The sequence below is a fragment of the Paroedura picta genome, chromosome 3, assembly GCF_049243985.1.
Source record: "Paroedura picta isolate Pp20150507F chromosome 3, Ppicta_v3.0, whole genome shotgun sequence".
Lineage (NCBI taxonomy): Eukaryota > Metazoa > Chordata > Lepidosauria > Squamata > Gekkonidae > Paroedura > Paroedura picta.
In genome coordinates, this window is record NC_135371.1 from 1,544,283 (window position 1) to 1,563,183 (window position 18,901).

Consider the following 18,901-nt stretch of genomic DNA (forward strand, 5'->3'; position numbering starts at 1 on the left):
GAACTTAGGGCAAGGGGGAGAGGCAGCCTCACTCCATGAGCCTCCTCAGAAGCCTGTATTTTTCAGACACGATCTTGCTCTTCAGGGGATTAAAGCAGCAGCATATAAATTCCCTAAATAACCCCCAAACAAACGGGAAATTGAGCATGGCTTCAGGTGACTGTTGCCGGGAGACGATGGCCAATGGAAGAAATAGAAACTTCCAGAAGGGAGAGATGCAAAATTGGCCCTAATTGTAGAAATCTCTCCCGGGTTCCCCCTTAGACCTCTTTGTTCTAAACTGAGAAGTCCCCAACAGCCTTTTGTCCTCCTGGGGTTAAGGTGACCAGACCTGCACACAGTGTTCCAGATGAGGACACACCATTGATCTACATGGATCATGTAGTTCTGTATATAATGTGGAACTGGCTTCGGCACAATAGAGGCAGGTGCAGTGACAAAAAGTAGGGGAATTGGAAACCTCCCAGTAGCGACAAACTTTATCAACAAATTCCTCTATTTGTAACAACGAGCTGCTTCTACACCCCTACAGGGGGCAGAGTCAGGATGGTGTAGTACTGAAGAGTTCCTGACTAGACTCCAGAGCAGGGGTAGTCAAACTGCGGCCCTCCAGATGTCTGTGGACTACAATTCCCAGGAGCCCCTGCCAGCGAATGCTGGCAGGGGCTCCTGGGAATTGTAGTCCATGGACATCTGGAGGGCCGCAGTTTGACTACCCCTGCTCTAGAAGGTCCAGGTTCGAGTCCCACTTCTGCCCATGAAATCTGCAAGCGGACTTGGGCACCAGACGGTTCACTGAGGACTCCGACAGAAGGGTCGGTCTTACATGACTGGATCTGGAATATGCTTTAATCAATGGATAAACATGCAACACCACAGTCAAACTTGCCCCTCTGGTTTAAGTTTCTTCCAAAGAGTTCATGAAAGATTTTATTTCTTATTTAGTACATATTTCACATCAAAATCTTAGAATGGGGTTCCCACAGTTACAATTTTATCAGTCATTATTAATTTTTGTTTTTGTGGAGAACCCACAGTGGAGGATTTGGTACATTTTATTCTGTCCTTTGTATTCAGATCCAAGACCCAAATTCGTGGACAAGATTCGAATAGGCTGCAATTCATTATCCAATTTGGACAAATTGGTTTCCTTGCTTTCTAACATTAACTCTTCAGTCACTGACAACATGTCGCTTTTTCCCTTGGCTGCTACGAAATTCAGGAAAAATTTACTTCTTCTGAAGGCATACCATCTGGCTCTTGGGTTTTATGATGTCTTATCATTCTCATTGTCTACAAATATCAAATTTAACCTAGATCTAAATGACATGTTTTTTAACTGTAGTGTGTTAAGTTTGATACCTGGAGGGAAATGACTCTTTGTTACATTTATCTGCATCTATTTTTACTTGCAGTAGCTTTTGGCTCCATGCAATAAATCTGACTGACTAACTGCAGGCTAAGTCTGGGCCGGTCACTCATTCTCCAGGTAACCTACCTCTCGGAACACATGCTGTTGTTAGGAGACAACAACATTTAAGCTGCTTTGGGTCTGTGCTGGGTGGGGATAAAAGTGGTCTGTTATGTTTACTATAAATAAAAACTGGCCTGCGATTTTGTGTCCAGGGTAATTGCTTTTTCCAGTATAACGGCTGCCCTTAAGGCAAGAGGCAGAACGGCTCATTCAGTACTCAGACCATTATTAAATACCACGAGAGGAACAGGCAGGGCAGAGAACATAACCGAGCAACATATTCTATTAATCCTAAAAGCCTGTAACGGATGTGTTCATAGGGTAGGACAAATAACTCACATTTTACAATAAATAATATTTCCAAATATTTCAGCTGTGAACTGAATATGTTTTAACCCACACCACTATGGCGGGGAAAGGTTCCTGTTGGCAGCAGAGGGCAGGACCTGCAGTAATAGGTTTAAACTACGTGTAGAATGATATTGGCTGGGGATCAGGGGGAAATTACAGTCAGAGTAGTTAAGCACTGGAATGGGCTGCCTAAGGAGGTGGCCTTCAAGCAGCGGCTGGACAGAGACTTACTCTGGATGCTTGAGGTTTATCCTGCATTGAGCACGGGGTTGAACTAGATGGCCAGGATGGCCCCTTCCCACCCTGGGATTCTAGGACTACAAGAGCTGTACAATACAGGCCTGATTTAACAGTAGGGTAGGTGTTGAGGCTGGAGATCTTGCACCACTAGAAATATTTGCAAGGTTTACCTCCTTTGTGAATTCTTTGATGCAAAATGTTAGCATTTATTTTATTTATCCCCTGAGTATTACTTATCCGAGGATTGGGTGGCAGCAAGGCAAGGGATGCTCAGAGATTATTTGCCATTGTGTGCCTCTGTGTCATACCCCCAAGTGTTTCAACTCAAATCCTTGGGAGATCACCCATACAAATACTAGACAGGGTCAACCGTGGTCAGCTTCCAAGATCTGACAGGATCAGACTTGCCTGGGCTATCCAAGCAAATACCTATATCTTAGTTGTATCTTAAGATATGGCTTTTGAGTGAAACTTCTTCCACATTCCAATTGTTTATATGGTTCCTTCTCCCTTGGTGTGAAGTCATTGATGAGCAGTTAAGCTGCCACTACAAGGAAAGGTCTTTGAATACTCCAAGGATTTATCCGCTCTCTTGCCAGTGTGGATACATCAATGGGCAGTACGGTTCCCGCCATGGGGGACTTCGTTGATGGGATTTCAAGTCTGAGCTTCGAGCAAAGCTATTTCCACACTCCAAGCACTTATATGGTTTCTCCCCTGTGTGGGTCAGCTGATGTTTAGTAAGCAGTGAATTCCAAGCATAGCTCTTTCCACATTCCAAACATTCATATGGCTTCCCCCCTGTGTGGATACGCTGATGGGATTTAAGATGTGAACTCTGAGCAAAACTCTTTCCACACTCCAAGCATTCATATGGTTTTTCCCCAGTGTGGATACGTTGATGGGTGGTAAGGTCTGAGCTGTAAGCAAAGCTCTTTTCACAATCTAAGCATTTGTATGGTTTCTCCCCTGTATGGGTCAGTTGATGTTTAGTAAGCAGTGAATTCCAAGCATAGTTCTTTCCACATTCCAAACATTCATATGGTTTCCCCCCTGTGTGGATACGCTGATGGGATTTGAGCTGTGAACTGCGAGCAAAGGTCTTTTCACACTTCAAGCATTCATATGGTTTCTCCCCTGTGTGGATACGTTGATGGATATTAAGCCGTGAGCTCTGAGCAAAACTCTTTCCACACTGTAAGCATTCATATGGTTTCTCCCCTGTGTGGATATGTTGATGGATATTAAGCCGTGAGCTCTGAGCAAAGCTCTTTCCACACTGCAGGCATATAAATGGTTTCTCCCCTGTGTGGATGCTTTGATGGGATTTAAGTTGCGAACTCCGTGCAAAGCTCTTTCCACACTCCAGGCATTGAAACGGTTTCTCCCCAGTGTGGATGCGTTTATGGGTAGTAAGGACTGAGTTGTAAGCAAAGCTCTTCTCACACTCCAGGCATTTATATGGTTTCTCTCCTGTATGGATACGTTGATGGGACTTAAAATTTGAGCTCTGAGCGAAGCTCTTTCCACAGTCCAAGCATTCATATGGTTTTCCACCTGCATGGATACGTTGATGTGATTTAAGTTGTGAACTCAGACCAAAGCACTTTCCGCACTCTGAACATTTATGTGGTTTCCCCCAAATGTGGATTCGTTGATGAGCAGATAAGGTATCACTCCTAGAAAAGCCCTTTCCACATGCTAAGCATTTATATGATTTATCTTCTCTGTAAATTGGTTGATGAACAGCAGGGATGAAATTCTGAGCAAAGCTACTTCCATCCTCCAAGCATTTATGAGGTTCTTCTCCTGTGTTAATTCTTTCGTGTCTATCAAACACTTTGAATTCAGTACCCTGAGGAGCTGATTCATTGCCATTCTTCTGTTTTGTTCCATCAATTTTCTGCTTTTTGTTCTCACGTTCGTGGAGTCCTGGTTCTTTCATGGACTTCTTCAGTCCATTAGCCTCTATAATAAACAGGAAAGACAGGTAAAATGTTTTGTCAAAAGCAGAATCAACTAAAGGCCATTAACTGCTCTTGAAAATGACAGGACAGAAATCGCTTGACAGGGAAACAAATCCTGGCCTGTACAAATGAACTCTCAATTCTTCTCTGGAGGGTGGCTCCATCACAGAAATAGCCCAGAATAACCTCCTGCAGTTCTTGAGAACTTTCCAGGGGTTTCGTTTCGTTTCATTTCATTTCATTTCATTTCATTTCATTTCATTTCATTTCATTTCATTTCATTTCATTTCATTTCATTTCATTTCATTTCATTTCATTTCATTTCATTTCATTCATTCATTCATTCATTCATTCATTCATTCATTCATTCATTCATTCATTTTCTATACCACTGCTTGCCCCAATAAAATCCCCATTAAGATAGGTGGCCACTGTGGGAAACAGGAGGCTGGACTAGAAATTGCCTCCAAAATGGCTCCCAGTCTTCAGGGACAGAACTGAACCGCATTCCTTGGACAAGGGGGGTTAGGCAGAGAGCTTTGGACTCTCACAACAGAAAGCCAGTCTGAGCTCCAAATATACAAACCTTTCTGCACTTTCCACGCCCAAGGAAGATCCGGCCCCCAAGTTCTTGGTCCTGACTACAGAGCTGTGGCAACTGGAGAGTGTATTTTCAGCTGTGGCCCATTGGCTGGGGAACGTCTCCCATTTGAAGCTCACCTGAAGTTTACTTTTCTACAGAGCCAAGGCAAGGTATTTCTTTTCAACAAAATTTTGAAATCTCAGCCATGTCGTTTTGGTTTAGAAACCAATATTTTAGCTTCCATGCTAATACTCACAGACACCAAGAACTATGGGGAACCTTCTCCTTTGCCTGGGTGCCCACCCACTCCACTCCACTCCCCTACTGAGAGTCTCCATTGGAAGATCCCTGCCAGGGATCTTATTGGTAGGGGTGGGAAGTCTATCAAGTTGCAACTAACATCTGCTGAAGGGTTGTCAAGGCAAGAGAGGGACCGAGGTTGCTTGCCATCGTGTCTCTCTGCATCACAACCCCTGGACCTCCTTGGTGGTCTCCCACCCGTGTACTAACCAGGACTGACCTTGCTTAACTCCTGAGAGTGGAAAAGCCTGGACTAACCGGGGCCCTTCTTGGCAGGAACGACTTCCGCCTTCAGCATCTCCTAATCGAGAGCCAGGGGAGCCTTACCCAGAGAGGCCACGTTCTGACCGTTCTCCTCCATGACTTCCCGGTGAAGCCTCCTTTGGCCCGGATCCAGCAGAGCCCACTCCTCCTCCGTGAAATGGACAGACACCTCCTCCAAGGTCACCCGGCCCTGAAAAGAGAAAGATGGAAGAAATTATAGGATATTATAGGTTCAAGAGTCATGCCTCTGTTTTAATGGTGTATCCATTAGGCAGCACAGGTAACAGGTGAGGGAAAGATTATCCTTGATCAAGGGAGGGTGACAAGAGCCTGAGAGGGGCTGGATCCAGAAGATCTATAGAAAGATGCTGACAATCAGGGTTCAAACTTCCACTTTCATTTTCTAACTAAAGAGTGGCACAGAAAACAGCCACGGGGAGGAGACGGAGGGAGTCTCGCCCTGGCCTAGGGAAGGTGAGGGGAGGTACCCTGGGGCAAGATCCAGAGTTCCACACTTACCCAGTCAGACTGCACAGAAGCTGTTTTCTCTCTGCCACAAAGAGATGGCAAAGGACATATAGAACAACCTGGAAGTATAAGAAAGTAAGTATTATTATTCAATTCAATTATTATTCAAGTAAGTTAAATAATAAGTATGAGAAGGAAAATGGGAAACATTCTGTACTTCCAAGACCTTTGCACTGTGATTCCTTGCGGGGGGAGGGGGGAGAAGAGGAAGAGTTGGTTTTTATACTCTGCTTTTCACTACCAGAAGGAGTCTCAAAGTAGCTTATAAACACTTTCCTTTCCCCACAACAGTCAGGAGCCTGCCCACAATCCTGGACGCTACCTTCTCTGTGGAGGCCCAGGCCACAAGCACTGCCCGCCAGGCGGTTCACCATCTAGGCCAGACACGGCAGTCAGTGCCCTTATCCGTCGACAGCTAACCTGGCCACGGTGATCCGGATTAGACTACTGCAACTCGCTCTATGCACCCCTTGACACGGGGTGGAATGCCCATATAATATATTTTAATACATTTGAAAGGGAGGGAGGAAGAAGGCAGAATTTCTAAACCGGGAACCTGGAGTGGAGCATCTTTTGCTGGGCATGAAGGCAGTCCTCCATGGGGAACAAAACCCTTTTCCATCTTACCCAGGAAAGTGGCTCCGTGGGAGGGCTCCTGCACGATCTTCTCCTGTCTCTGAAACAGAAGAGGGGATCCCAGAAAGGGGAGACTGATGAGAAATGCCTGGGGGGCTCCGAAAGAGCTGCTAGAGCCTTAACCCTACGAAGACCTGTGGCTGGGGGAGAAAGGACCAGGTGAGGAAGCGTGGCCTGCCTGTCTAGGTAGGGAGCAGTTAATACCCTTGCTCACTGTCAGGAACGTGGGTGTGACCTTCAACGCCTCCCTCTTGGGTCACAACTGTAGCTCGTCAGGCATTTTACTTTCTTCGTCAGGAGAAGCTAAGACCACGCAACCTAGCCCCAGAACCCCTAGCCCCAGTCATCCATGCAAAGGTCACCGTTCTAGGCTGGGTTACCCTTGATCCCGATCTCAAACTTACAGCTGGTCCAGAATGCCCCTAAGGCAGGGATAGTCAACCTGTGGTCCTCCAGATGTCCAGGGACTACAATTCCCAGGAGCCCCTGCCAGCAACTGCTGGCAGGGGCTCCTGGGAATTGTAGTCCATGGACATCTGGAGGACCACAGGTTGACTACCCCTGCCCTAAGGTGCTCATGGGGATCCCAAGAAGAGCTGATATTAAACCTGCCCTCCAACCAGCTGCATTGGTTGCTGGTGGAGACCCAGATCAGATTCAAGCTCTTGGGGTTGACCTTTGAGGCCCTACATTGTTTGGGCCTGAGGGACGGTCTCTCCCAATGTGTTATCTGGAGGGCATTGCGCTTGGCAAGCGCCAACATGCTGGGGATCCCCAGCCCCAAGGAAGCCCGGCTGGTTTCGACCGGAGTCCCGGTCTTTGTGGGCCTGGAACGAGTCACTAGTCAAGAGGCAGGCCTGCAAAACGGCACTCTTCCAGCAGGCCTACGGTTGAGGTCATGGTGGCCTAGAACCAGATGGGCCTCCTGCTTTCCTTTCTTTCCCCTCCCTTCTTCTCTCCCATTCTGTCTTCCCTCCCGCACCCAATAACTCCCACCACAAAATGAGCAGCCTTATGGTGAATGGAAATGGCTGGGGGATGAGAGGTTATCAGTCAGGGCCTGCCGTTTGGTTGATATTTTTATAGAGGTTTCCATTGTATATTGTAAACTGTCCCGAGCTTGTTTGCGAGGGGGGGGGGGAGATATAGAAACTTAAGTAGCTAAAAAAGCTGAGGAAATCTGTGTAGCATTCAGGAGTATCTATGTTCACATTCAGTGCCCCCCTCCCCATATGCACACTGTACCACAATGAATCCCCCTCACCTGCTCGGCCTGCCTCTTCTCCTCCGCCTGGCTGAGGAGGAAGCCTTCAGCCAGGGCCACCGCCTGGGCGCTGCTCTCCGGCCCGCATCCTCTCACCCAGCCCTGCATCTCCGGGGGCAGGAGGGCCAGGAACTGCTCCAGGGTCACCCGGTCCAGCATCTGCCTCTTGGTGCTCCTCTCCGGCTCCAGCCAGCGGCGGCACAGACGGTGGAGCCGGCTGCACACCTCCCGGGGCCCCTGGGCATCTTCGTAGCGGAACTGTCGGAATTGCTGGCGCTGCACATTTGGAGGGAGGATGTCGTCACCCGGGCTCCTTTGCATGGTCCCTCCCAAGAACTCCTTTCTTCCCCCAGCCTGGGTGGCACTGATGCCTTTTCCTGATTCAGGGACAGCTGAGTCCAGCTCTCCCCTCATCCCTCCGTCCTCTCCAAATAGGCTTCACCCGGAACAGCAGATCGCCTTCCTCCTCTGCCAGATTCTTCTCTATGCACAAGTGCTGGACCTGTGACCTCCTGCAAAACCAAGACCACAATGTTGTGTGTGTGTGTGTATATATATCTATCTGCAATGGAAGGAGTGAGCTCTGATGAATGAAAGCTGATATGAGAATCAAATGCAGTAAACTACCAGGGGCCCAAAAGTGGGGGTGTAAATGATATATAATGTAGACCACCCATACGGCTGTATGGAAGGGCAGTATAGAAATCTAAATAAAATAAATATTAGAAAGGAAAGGCCACCAAAGTATACCAAGGTACAAAAGGCATCCAGAAATGATTTACTGGCAGGAATTTTTTTTAAACTCCCCAAACCCGAATTGTGTCTCCAGAGAGCCACAGCAGAGTGGGGGGGGGGGGAGGAACCCTCCAGAAATCCAAGTCTGCCCTTCCAGGCCACCCCCACCCCACAGCAAGGCCAGGCAGGGGCAAGAGTGACCCAGAAACGCCATCCAATGGGCCATTTTGCCAGGCTTTGGAGAGAGCGGCAGGCCCCAGACGCACGCCGGGGAGCCTGTTCTGGGGGGGTCCTCAGGCTTTGGAGCCAGGCACCGACATGGCACCGTTTGGGGCACCTGGCGAAAACCCACCTGCGCCCCCAGGCCGCTGCCCCTTCCTTTCCCCCGGGTGTGCTGCTCCTGCCAGGGAGGGAGGGAAGGTTTTAAACGCCTCTCCATCCATCCATCCATCCATCCATCCATCCCCGGAGGAATTCTGCAACTGCTGCCTGCAAATGGGGCCTCCGCACTGCTGCACAAGGGCCCACCTGAGGGCACCTGCCTCGCTCACCTGGCCTCTTAAGAGCTCCGCCGGCGCCGCCCCGCCTCTCCCGAGCACGCCCGGGGCTCGTGGGAAGGGCGGGCCAGAGGAAGTGACGTCACGAGCCCCGGGCCCTTCGGGGCGGGCGCCGCTCTAGGCACGCAGACTCTGTCTCTTTAACCAGGGGTAGTCAAACTGCGGCCCTCCAGATGTCCATGGACTACAATTCCCACGAGCCCCTGCCAGCATTCGCTGGCAGGGGCTCATGGGAATTGTAGTCCATGGATATCTGGAGGGCCGCAGTTTGACTACCCCTGCTTTAACCCTTGGAGTCCCACCCCGTCCCTCTCTCTCCCCGTCTGCAGGAGGGAGGAAGCCCCCCGCCCAGGAGGACCCTCCGCCGCAGACGCTTCTCTTGCGCCCTCAGAACTGCGTGGAGAGACGCTTCTGGCCGAGCTCCCTGGCTCGAGCTCCTCAGGCCCCGGCTGCGCGGCTCCCTCCCCAGGGAAGCGTGGCTTGAATTTGGGGTGGGGGGGGCGGAGCCTGGCTGGGAGGGGGCGTCAGGGCGGGCCCATGGCCAGACGGTTTTTACTGGGGGGAGGAATGGGGACAGGGGGGGCCAGCCCATCGCTATTTATTGACACTTTATTCTTTATGTATCAATTAGGTATCAATTGTTTGTTTGACACTCAAGACGGGTGACATGGTCTAGGGATGACCAAACTGCAGCTCTCCAGAGGTCCGTGGACTACAGTTCCCATGAGCCCCTGCCACCTGGAGAGCCACAGTTTGGACACCCCTAGTAGACAACATTTTAATCAGTGCAAAGGGGGTATTACGAAGGGGAAAGGAGGTCAGAAGCAAGGAGCCCTTGCTAAGAAGGGGTCCTCAGTCAATTCAATAGAATCAGAGTCCAGGAGCACCTTTAGGCCCAACCAGGATTTATTCAGGGCGTGAGCTTTCGAGGGCAAGCACTCTTCTTCAGACTAAGAACTGACCATCATGACAGTTATTCTCACTGTCATGATGGTCAGTTCTTAGTCTGACGAAGGGTGCTTGCCCTCCAAAGCTCACGCCCTGAATAAATCCTGGTTGGGCCTAAAGGTGCTCCTGGACTCTGGTTTTATTGTGCTCCTTCAGACGATATGACAGAAAGGAACCAACGATCTGTGCATGGCCAAAGTCTGTTTATACAATAAAGCGTTGTTGTTGTTAGGTGCGAAGTCGTGTCCGACCCATCGCAACCCTGTGGACAATGACCCTGCAGGCCTTCCTGTCCTCTCCCATTCCCCGGAGTCCATAGTAATTTTAAAAGTCTTGTTTCTTTCCTGTTTAAATCTTGCTATGAAATGAGAATAATCCAGAGATTATTCAGTGAAAAAAATATTTCCAGCAAGCAATGCCGCACAAATATATCACTCGAGAACTGCTGGGTAAGGTTCCGATATTTCCTTGTTTCAGTGTTAAGATGCTTCCTCGTTTTGCTCAGGCAAGGTACTGCACACACAAAAATGAGACTGACTTCTTATTTAATAAGCATTTTATTTTATTAGTGACACTTTGGACACTGTAAATGTGTGACTTCTGGGGTGTGGAAGGGGCATGACCAGGGGAACTCAAGCACTGGGTCATGTCTGACCCTCGGGGTGATGCCCTCTAGCGTTTTCATGGCAGACTCAATACGGGGTGGTTTGCCGGTGCCTTCTCCAGTCATTACCGTTTACCCTCCCAGCAGCAAGCTGGGTACTCATTTTACCAACCTCGGAAGGATGGAAGGCTGTGTCAATCTTGAGCGAGCTGCTGGGATTGAACTCCCAGCCTCATGGTCAGAACTTTAGACTGCATATCTGCTGCCTTACCATTCTGCGCCACAAGAGGCTGTTGATATTTTAAACATTACAAAAACATAATTATGTGTTAGGTGAGGATGCTACAGCCCTTCCCAAAACATTAAAGGTAAAGGTATCCCCTGTGCAAGCACCGAGTCATGTCTGACCCTTGGGGTGACGCCCTCTAGCGTTTTCATGGCAGACTCAATACGGGGTGGTTTGCCAGTGCCTTCCCCAGTCATTACCGTTTACCCCCCAGCAAGCTGGGTACTCATTTTACCGACCTCGGAAGGATGGAAGGCTGAGTCAACCTTGAGCCGGCTGCTGGGATTGAACTCCCAACCTCATGGGCAAAGCTTTCAGGCGGCTGCCTTATCACTCTGCGCCACAAGAGGCTCTTTGCGCCACAAGAGGCCCAAAACATTACAAAATGTAATCTCCTCAGTGTTTTTACTGAATAACAATTAAATACTGAAACTCTATACATAAAAGAACATCTAAACTATAAAAGTTCAAAGATGGGCTCCGAGGATGAAGGCAGTTCCATAATTGCTTCATGAAATAAAGCATTTCAAGCATTCTTGTCTACTTAATGGGATTCAAGCCTTAAACTTTTAACGCTTCTCTTTTACATAAGCCAATGAATCTCCTGAAACCAGTCTTTTATACTTTGGATGTTCTTCTTTACCAAAAATTTTAGATTCTAATTGTTATTCAATGAAAACAGCAGCTTTTCCACATTTCAAGGGATTTATACAGCTTCTCCCATATAGACAAGCATTTACATGGTTTCTCTTGAGTGACTATATTGATGTTTAGTATATTGTGAACCCCGAGCAAAGCTCTTTTGACAATCCAAGCATTTATATGGTTTCTCCCCTGTGTGCATTTTGCGATGTTTAGTAAGCTGTAAACTCCAAGCAAAGCTTTCTCCACACTCGAGGCATTCATAAGGTTTCTCCCCAGTGTGGATACGTTGATGGGCCATAAGGTGCGAACTCTGAGCAAAGTTTTTTTCACACTCCAAGCATTTATATGGTTTCTGTCCTGTGTGGATACGTTGATGTTTACCGAGACTGGAACTTTGAGCAAAGCTCTTTCCACATACCAAACAATTGTACGGTTTCTCCCCAGTATGGATTCGTTGATGTTTAGTAAGCTGTGGACTCTGAGCAAAGCTTTTTCCACACTCCAGGCATTCGTATGGTTTCTCCCCAGTGTGGATATTTTGATGAGCCATAAGGTGTGAGCTCTGAGAAAAGCCTTTTCCACAGTCCAAGCATTTATACGGTTTTTCTCCAGTGTGGATACGTTGATGTTTAGTAAGATCTGAACTATAAGTAAAGCTTTTCCCACACTCCAAGCATTCATAAGGTTTCTCCCCTGTGTGAATATGTTGATGGTTCGTAAGCTGTGAACTCCAAGCAAAACTTTTACCACAAGCCAAGCAGCCATATGGTTTCTCCCCTGTGTGCATATGTTGATGTTTAGTAAGATGTGAACTCCAAGCAAAGCTTTTGCCACACTTCAGGCATTCATATGGTTTCTCCCCAGTGTGGGTACGTTGATGGGCTGTAAGGTGTGAACTCTGAGCAAAGCTCTTTCCACACTCCAAGCATTTATATGGTTTCTCCCCCGTATGGATACGTTGATGCTTAGTAAGATGTGAACTGTAAGTAAACTTCTTTTCACACTCCAAGCATTGATATGGTTTCTCCCCAGTGTGGATTCGTTGATGAGTAGCTAGGGTGTAACTTCGAGAAAAGCTTTTTCCACATTCCAAGCATTTATATGACTTCTCCTCGGTGTGGGTTTCTTGAGCATCAAGCATGGAATTCTGAGCAAAGCTCTTTCCACATTTCAAATAGTTATCTGTCTCTCCTCCATGGATTTGCTGACAGTCAGGAAGGCCTCCCCTCCATGCATAGCTTCTTCCACACCCCAAGCATTCACAATGTTTCTCCCTTGCATTAATTCCTTGATGTGTCCCCAACACCTCAGTTTCCGCACCCTGGAAAACAGAGCATTCCTTCTCTCTTTTCCACTTCTTTCCAGCGTTTTTGTCCTGCTGTTTGTTGTCCAGCTGAGGCTGCTGTGGTTCTCCCTCAGACTTGGTGTGGATAGCAGCAGCTTCTAGAATAAAGACAAAAAGATGGCAAAGAGTTTCATGCAAAAGCAGTCTCAAACAAAGAAGACTCTTTGTTATGACAGGACAGAAATCACCTGGAGGGGAGACAACTCCTGCCTGGCTTTTTATGTCATGTTTTCACGGACATATGAAAAGTGGTATTTGTTTCAGAGCCTGATCATAATGCAAATGTGATTAAAAAAAAATGGAGCATGACTATAATGTATTTTGTATTAACCTGATAACTTTTCCAAAAATTGTTTTCATTCAATACATTGTTACCATTACTTGGCTTACTAGAACTGTTTAAATATAATTGTTTCTCATCCTCTTTCATAAAGAAATCTTCTTTATAAAAATTAGACTAATTTTCTCTTGTTAGAACGTTAGAAACATTCACAAAACCAAATCTAAAACATACTGCATTTGAATAACTCATTTACTAACGTTGCTTTCCTTAGTGTGCAGAGGTCACCTTGGGCTGCCTTTCATATACTCTCTTAATGAGGTACAGATTCTTTCTTGGAGGATATTCCCATGCCAGACAGGGAGGGGGCCACTGGAATCTCCTTGCCTCTGTGATCTGCTCTTCTTGTGAACCTTCCGGGGACTCTAGGTGGCCGATTTGGGAGATGGGAGGCTGGACTAGAAAGTGTCTCATAGAACTGCATACACTAGACAGCATGGTTGGAGCAAAGGTTTACACCTGAAGCATGAAGGCCAGTTCCGAGATCCAAACTTATAAAGCTCACCTTGCTCTTCCTCATACTGCCAATAATTTTGGCCTTCCAAACCCTGCATTTTGTGGCCCTGCCTGCAGGGCTGGAGCAGTTGGAGACCAGAGACTGGGCATTTTGGGTGGTGGCCCCTCATCCCAGGAACATGTCCCCATTGAAGGTCACGTGGAGGGCACCTTCCTCTCATTTCAAAATCAGGCCAAAACAGGCCTTTCCAGCCAAGCTTGTTCTCACAGGGTTATCTTTTTAGCTGTCTCGTGGTCTTTCTCGGGACAGTTTTGAGGCCACACAGAGGACGTTTGTCACTCTTCTTTTATCTGCCCCTGGCTTTAAAAATTGATCACTGATGCTTTGATTTTTGAGCCAAGCTGAGCAGGTCCACGGAGAGGCAGGAGAGGAGTAAATTATGTGGACTACAGCCGAGCAGCACAGAAATATTTCCCGCCAAGGTGAGGCACAAACAAGACAGCATTTTGTTCCCTGGTTTGACTAACATTTGAGAGAGCTTCCCTGGCCATTTGTGGGCTGTGCTTCTTGAGAAATCCCCTCCCCTCCCCCCACCAGCTGCCTCAGCGCAAGAGGAGTCACACCCACTCCTACCCCAGAATAAACTGATACCGGCAGATTTCTCTGTTTCTTCTGCTTCTTGGATGGGTGGATCGCCTGCTTCTTCCAAGAGGGAAACAGGATCACGTTTGGGAACCAGAGCTCCTCCTCCTTTGGGGAAAGAAGCAGACCAGTGACTTCCAGACAGTCCAACCATAAACAACCTTCAGACTTTCAAACCAGCCACTCCTGGTGACAAAAAAAGTGGCAGTGGGAAGGGCTGTCAAGACTTTGCTGCCTGTTGGCGGCCCTGTAGGGCTGTCAAGGTGTTTGGCCATTGCTTTCCTCTGCACCGTAACCCTGGACTTCCTTGGTGGTCTCCCATCAAATGTGCTAACCAGGACCAGCCTGCTTCACATCTCAGAGAGGCCAGGGCAGCCACGTCAGGGCTGGGGTCCTTCTTGGCAGCAATGACGTCAGCCTCTGCCGATGGAGAGCCAGGGGAGCCTTACCAAGAGCGGCCACGTTCTGGCCGTTCTCCGCCATGACTTCCTGGTGAAGCCTCCTCTGGTCCGGATCCAGCAGAGCCCACTCCTCCTCCGAGAAACGGACAGACACCTCCTCCAAAGTCACCCGGCCCTGGAAAGAGAAACAAATTACTTAACAAGCTCCTCTATCGTCACAGATGATGGAAGAATTCTTCCCCTTCTAAGGCCTATTATAAACTGATGATGTTCAGCATTCAAGGTAAAGGTAAAGGTATCCCCTGTGCAAGCACCGAGTCATGTCTGACCCTTGGGGTGACGCCCTCTAGCGTTTTCATGGCAGACTCAATACGGGGTGGTTTGCCAGTGCCTTCCCCAGTCACGACCGTTTACCCCCCAGCAGCAAGCTGGGTACTCATTTTACCGACCTCGGAAGGATGGAAGGCTGAGTCAACCTTGAGCCGGCTGCTGGGATCGAACTCCCAACCTCATGAGCAAAGCTTTCAGGCGGCTGCCTTACCACTCTGCGCCACAAGAGGCTCTTTCAGCATTCAAACCTCCATTTTAATTTGTATTTATTTATATTTCAACTTTTATACCGCCCCTCTTGAAGTAGCTGTCTCAGGGTGGCGCATAACAGAGGCTGAAGACATTTAATTACATCAAATCCATAATAACCTTAAATAGTTTAGAATTAACAAATCAAAAACAAAGTTAACAAAATATCAACACCGATGAAGTTAGGGTCTTCCGCAGATATGATGGACGGGGGGGGGGGGGCAATCAGTTGACTTAAGTGTGTTCAGCTGGCCTCAACAGTAGGCCTGGCAGAAGAGCTCCATCTGGCAGGCCCTGCAGAACTTAGTTCTGGACCCTGGTCTCTTCTGGGAGCTCATTCCACCAGGTAGGAGCCAGGGCCAAAAAGGTCCAGCTTACTTCCTTAGGGCCAGGGAGCCTCAGCCGGTTCACGTTGGCTGACTGTAATGCTCTCCATGTTTAGTTAAGTGGTCTCTCAGATATGTGGGGCCTGGACGCAAATGGCCTTGAAGGTTCGTACCAAAACCTTGAACTGGATCTGAAATTCTGCCACAAGACTGGCCTTTTATAGGCTGTCTGGACCAGCTGTAGTTTCCAGAGCAGGGTCAAGGGAAGGTCCACGTGGAGAGAGTTAATCAAGCCTGGAGGGGAACATTGCATGGATCACTGTGGCATGATGTTCCTGGGCCAGATAGGGCACTTGTAGCTATCTAGCGAGAAGCACAGAAAACAGACAGAAGGAGATTCTCCCTGATAAAGGGAAGGTGAGGAGAGGCACCCAGGGGCATGATCCAGAGTTCCACACTTACTCGATCAGGCTGCACAAAAGCTACTTCTTCTATGCCCCACAGAGACGGCAAAGAATGCCTGGCACCACCTGAAAGTAAAAGAAGGGGCATGGAAGCCATCCTGTACTTCTGGGGCTCTTCGCATTTCAGTTCCTCGGGAGGAGGTGGGGAGGGGGTAAGAGGGTTATCCTGTTTTGTAATCGGCTGGCTGCCTGGCGTTATCCTCTAATCTGCTCACTGACCGTCTGAAGGTTCTATTTTATCATACATATATATTCTGCCTTGAATTCCAGTTGGAAAGAGAGTATAAATTAAAACATTGTTAAAACTATTCATAATATATAACAATTGCTTCTAAGAATCATACTTTCAAAGGGAGTGATGAGGCCAGTGAGTGCCAAGTCAGAGGCATTTACGAGATCATCTGAGAACTTTTCTGGCCCTGGCATTTAACACCTAGTCAGAGAAAACTGTTTTGAAAGCACCCAACTGCCCCCCTCCACCAACATCCTTTGGAGGTTTAGCAATCCTGGACATGCCATGTCAAAATCTGGGTAGCAAAAGGCTCTTGACTTACAAGCATCAAACATGACTATGCCGCAAGGTGTCGTACACTGTGGTAAACCTCCCCTAAACAGGCAGACTCAGAGCTTGGGCAATAAAAAAACTCAATAGTTTATTTCAGAAGAGAACCCACAGCATCATAGGACTCCTGGGACACTGAGGACAAAAGCAACAGGGATCAAAAGGCCATGATAGAGGCAAGTCCAATCCCCTCCCCCCCCCACGCCTATGCCCAATTTAGGTTCACACAGGACAGTTCTTATTTTCAAAGGATAGGACCCTTTACAGCTAATCCCTCTAGGCGGGAAGGAAATAACCAAACCATCCAAAGGTGTGATGGGAGGCCATCTTGCCCAGAGCATGGGAACAGAAAGCTGGGGAGATGAGTTGAGCAATTCTCCATAGGGAATTCTGGGACTCTGGTCAAACAATGACTGGCAGGAGCTGGTGGCTCCCCGAAATAGGAGATCCTAAAAACTGAGGATTTTGTATCCCTTTATCAGCCCTACACACTCCCCCCCCCCCATTTGTGACATTAGCTATCACCATATGACCTATTTGTTTTCACTTCTTTTACTGGATTCGTCCCATCATCTTGCAGGGATTTTAAGTTGACTCAGGCTTTTTACTTCCCCAAACGGAACCTCTGAATGGACAACGTGGAGGGGAGTGTCTTTTGTGGGACATCAAGGTGGCCCACAGACCGTCAGGAGGCCGTCTAGTGGGAACGACACCTTTTCCCGTCTTACCCAGAAAAGTGGCTCCGCAGAAATGCTCCCACATGGCCTTTTCCTGTGCCTGAAAAAGAAGTAGGGGAGACTGAAAAGGAAGAGGAAACACACACGGGGGGGGGGGGAGTCTAAAAAAGCTGTGTGGATTTAAAGGGTATTCTTGTTTGTTTTCTGTTTTCTCCCCCCCCCCCGCCGCCCCTATGTCATAAATCCCTCTCACCTGCTGTTCCTGTTCCTTCTCCACTTGGCTCAGGAGGAAGCCTTCGGCCAGGGCCACTGCCTGGGAGCTGTTCTCTGGCCCGCATCCTCTGACCCAGCCCTGCATCTCCGGGGGCAGGACGGCCAGGAATTGCTCCAGGGTCACCCGGTCCAGCATCTGCCTCTTGGTGCTCCTCTCCGGCTCCAGCCAGTGGCGGCACAGATGGTGGAGTCGGCTGCAGACCTCCCGGGGCCGCTGGGCAGCCTCATAACTGAACTGCCGGAATTGCTGGCAATGCACATCTGGAGGGAAGACATCATCTCCTGTGCTCTTCTGCTCAATTCCTCCCCACAACTCTCTTCTACTTCTGGCCTTGGTGTCAGCCAGGCCTTTTCTCATGTCAGGGACAGAAGAGTCGGGCTCCCTCCTCATCCTCCCTTCCTCTCCAAACAGGCTTCACCTGGATCACCTTCTTCTGCTGCCTGACAAAGGCAAGTGCCTGTTTACAATGAGAAACATATATATATATTTAAGAGATAATCTCATAAAGAATTAGAAGTTACAGATTTGGTAAACTGAGAGCCAGCTTGGTGTAACGGCTAGGAGTGTGGACTTCTAATCTGGCAAGCCAGGTCCAAGGGAAGGCAAATGTAAGCCGCTTTGAGACTCCTTCGGGTAGAGAAAAGCGGCATATAAACCAACTCATTCTATTCAGTATCAACAAGTACTGATTTAGATAAGGAAGCAGAGAGAATTATGTTAAACATTTGACTGATGAGGAGTTGGAGGAGGAGGAAATCTGCTGCTTACCAACCTACCTTTTAATTATAACACACAGCGCAAACAGTTTGCCACAAACAACCTCTTCCCCGCTTCTTTTCTGTACGCCTGTTTCTTCTTTTTTTAAAAAATAAAAAGTGCAAAAAGGAAAGGGCCCCCTCGGCGACCTGCTTTCTGCAAAGCCAAGACTGCTGTTTAGGTGAGGGCGGTGTGTGTGTGTGTGTGTGTGTGTGTGTGTGTGTGTGTGTGTGTGTGTGTGCACGCCTCTCTCCGACACGGGCAGCGGGTGGAAGAAGCGCGCTGTGGCTCCTGAAGGCCGACGCTGGGACTGGGGCTCCTGCTGGGCTCCTCCCGCCGCTCAGCCGCGCAGGCAGGACGGGGCTCTGCTTACCGCCTTCCGGAAGGGACGGTCCCAAACCGGGGGGCGAGCGAGGCAGGCACCAGCCGGACCCCCGGCGACCCCCCCCCCGGCCCAAGACGCCCCCGCCCCGCCTCCTTGCTCACCTGCTCACCTGCCTCCCGGAGTCCGCCAGCCAGCCAGCCAAGCCCGCCCCGCCGCGGCTTCAGCCAGACCCGGAAGGCGCCCGGTCACGTGCCCCCCTCGGCCCAGGCCTCTCTAGGAGCGGCGGCTCGGTGCCCTTAACCCTTCGGTGGCCACGGCCTCCCTGTGGTGGGGACCCTGCCTCAGAGGGGCGCCTGGCAAAGCGGGCGTGG

At 48.9% G+C, this 18,901-nt stretch overlaps 1 protein-coding gene across 1 annotated transcript; it reads right to left on the reverse strand.

The window, feature by feature from the left end:
• Positions 1-879: 879 nt before the first annotated feature.
• Positions 880-18,793, reverse strand: LOC143834159 (uncharacterized). Its single transcript, XM_077330763.1, has 8 exons — positions 18,692-18,793; positions 17,429-17,906; positions 17,227-17,296; positions 15,935-16,002; positions 14,616-14,742; positions 14,158-14,274; positions 11,524-12,825; positions 880-3,928 (listed from the first exon to the last, which is right to left on the reverse strand). Exons 2-8 carry the CDS (start codon positions 17,837-17,839, stop codon positions 2,646-2,648), a joined length of 3,378 nt encoding a protein of 1,125 aa, XP_077186878.1. The 5' UTR covers positions 17,840-17,906; positions 18,692-18,793; the 3' UTR covers positions 880-2,645.
• Between the last annotated feature and the right edge of the window lie 108 nt (positions 18,794-18,901).

Coding starts and splice junctions, on each gene's coding strand:
- LOC143834159 (XM_077330763.1), bottom strand. CDS start 17,839: ATGAGGAGGGAGCCCGACTCTTCTGTCCCTGACATGAGAAAAGGCCTG. Junction 14,275..14,615: donor CCAGAACGTGGCCGCTCTTG/GTAAGGCTCCCC, acceptor CTTTCCCCAAAG/GAGGAGGAGCTCTGGTTCCC. Junction 12,826..14,157: donor CGGTATCAGTTTATTCTGGG/GTAGGAGTGGGT, acceptor TCTTTATTCTAG/AAGCTGCTGCTATCCACACC.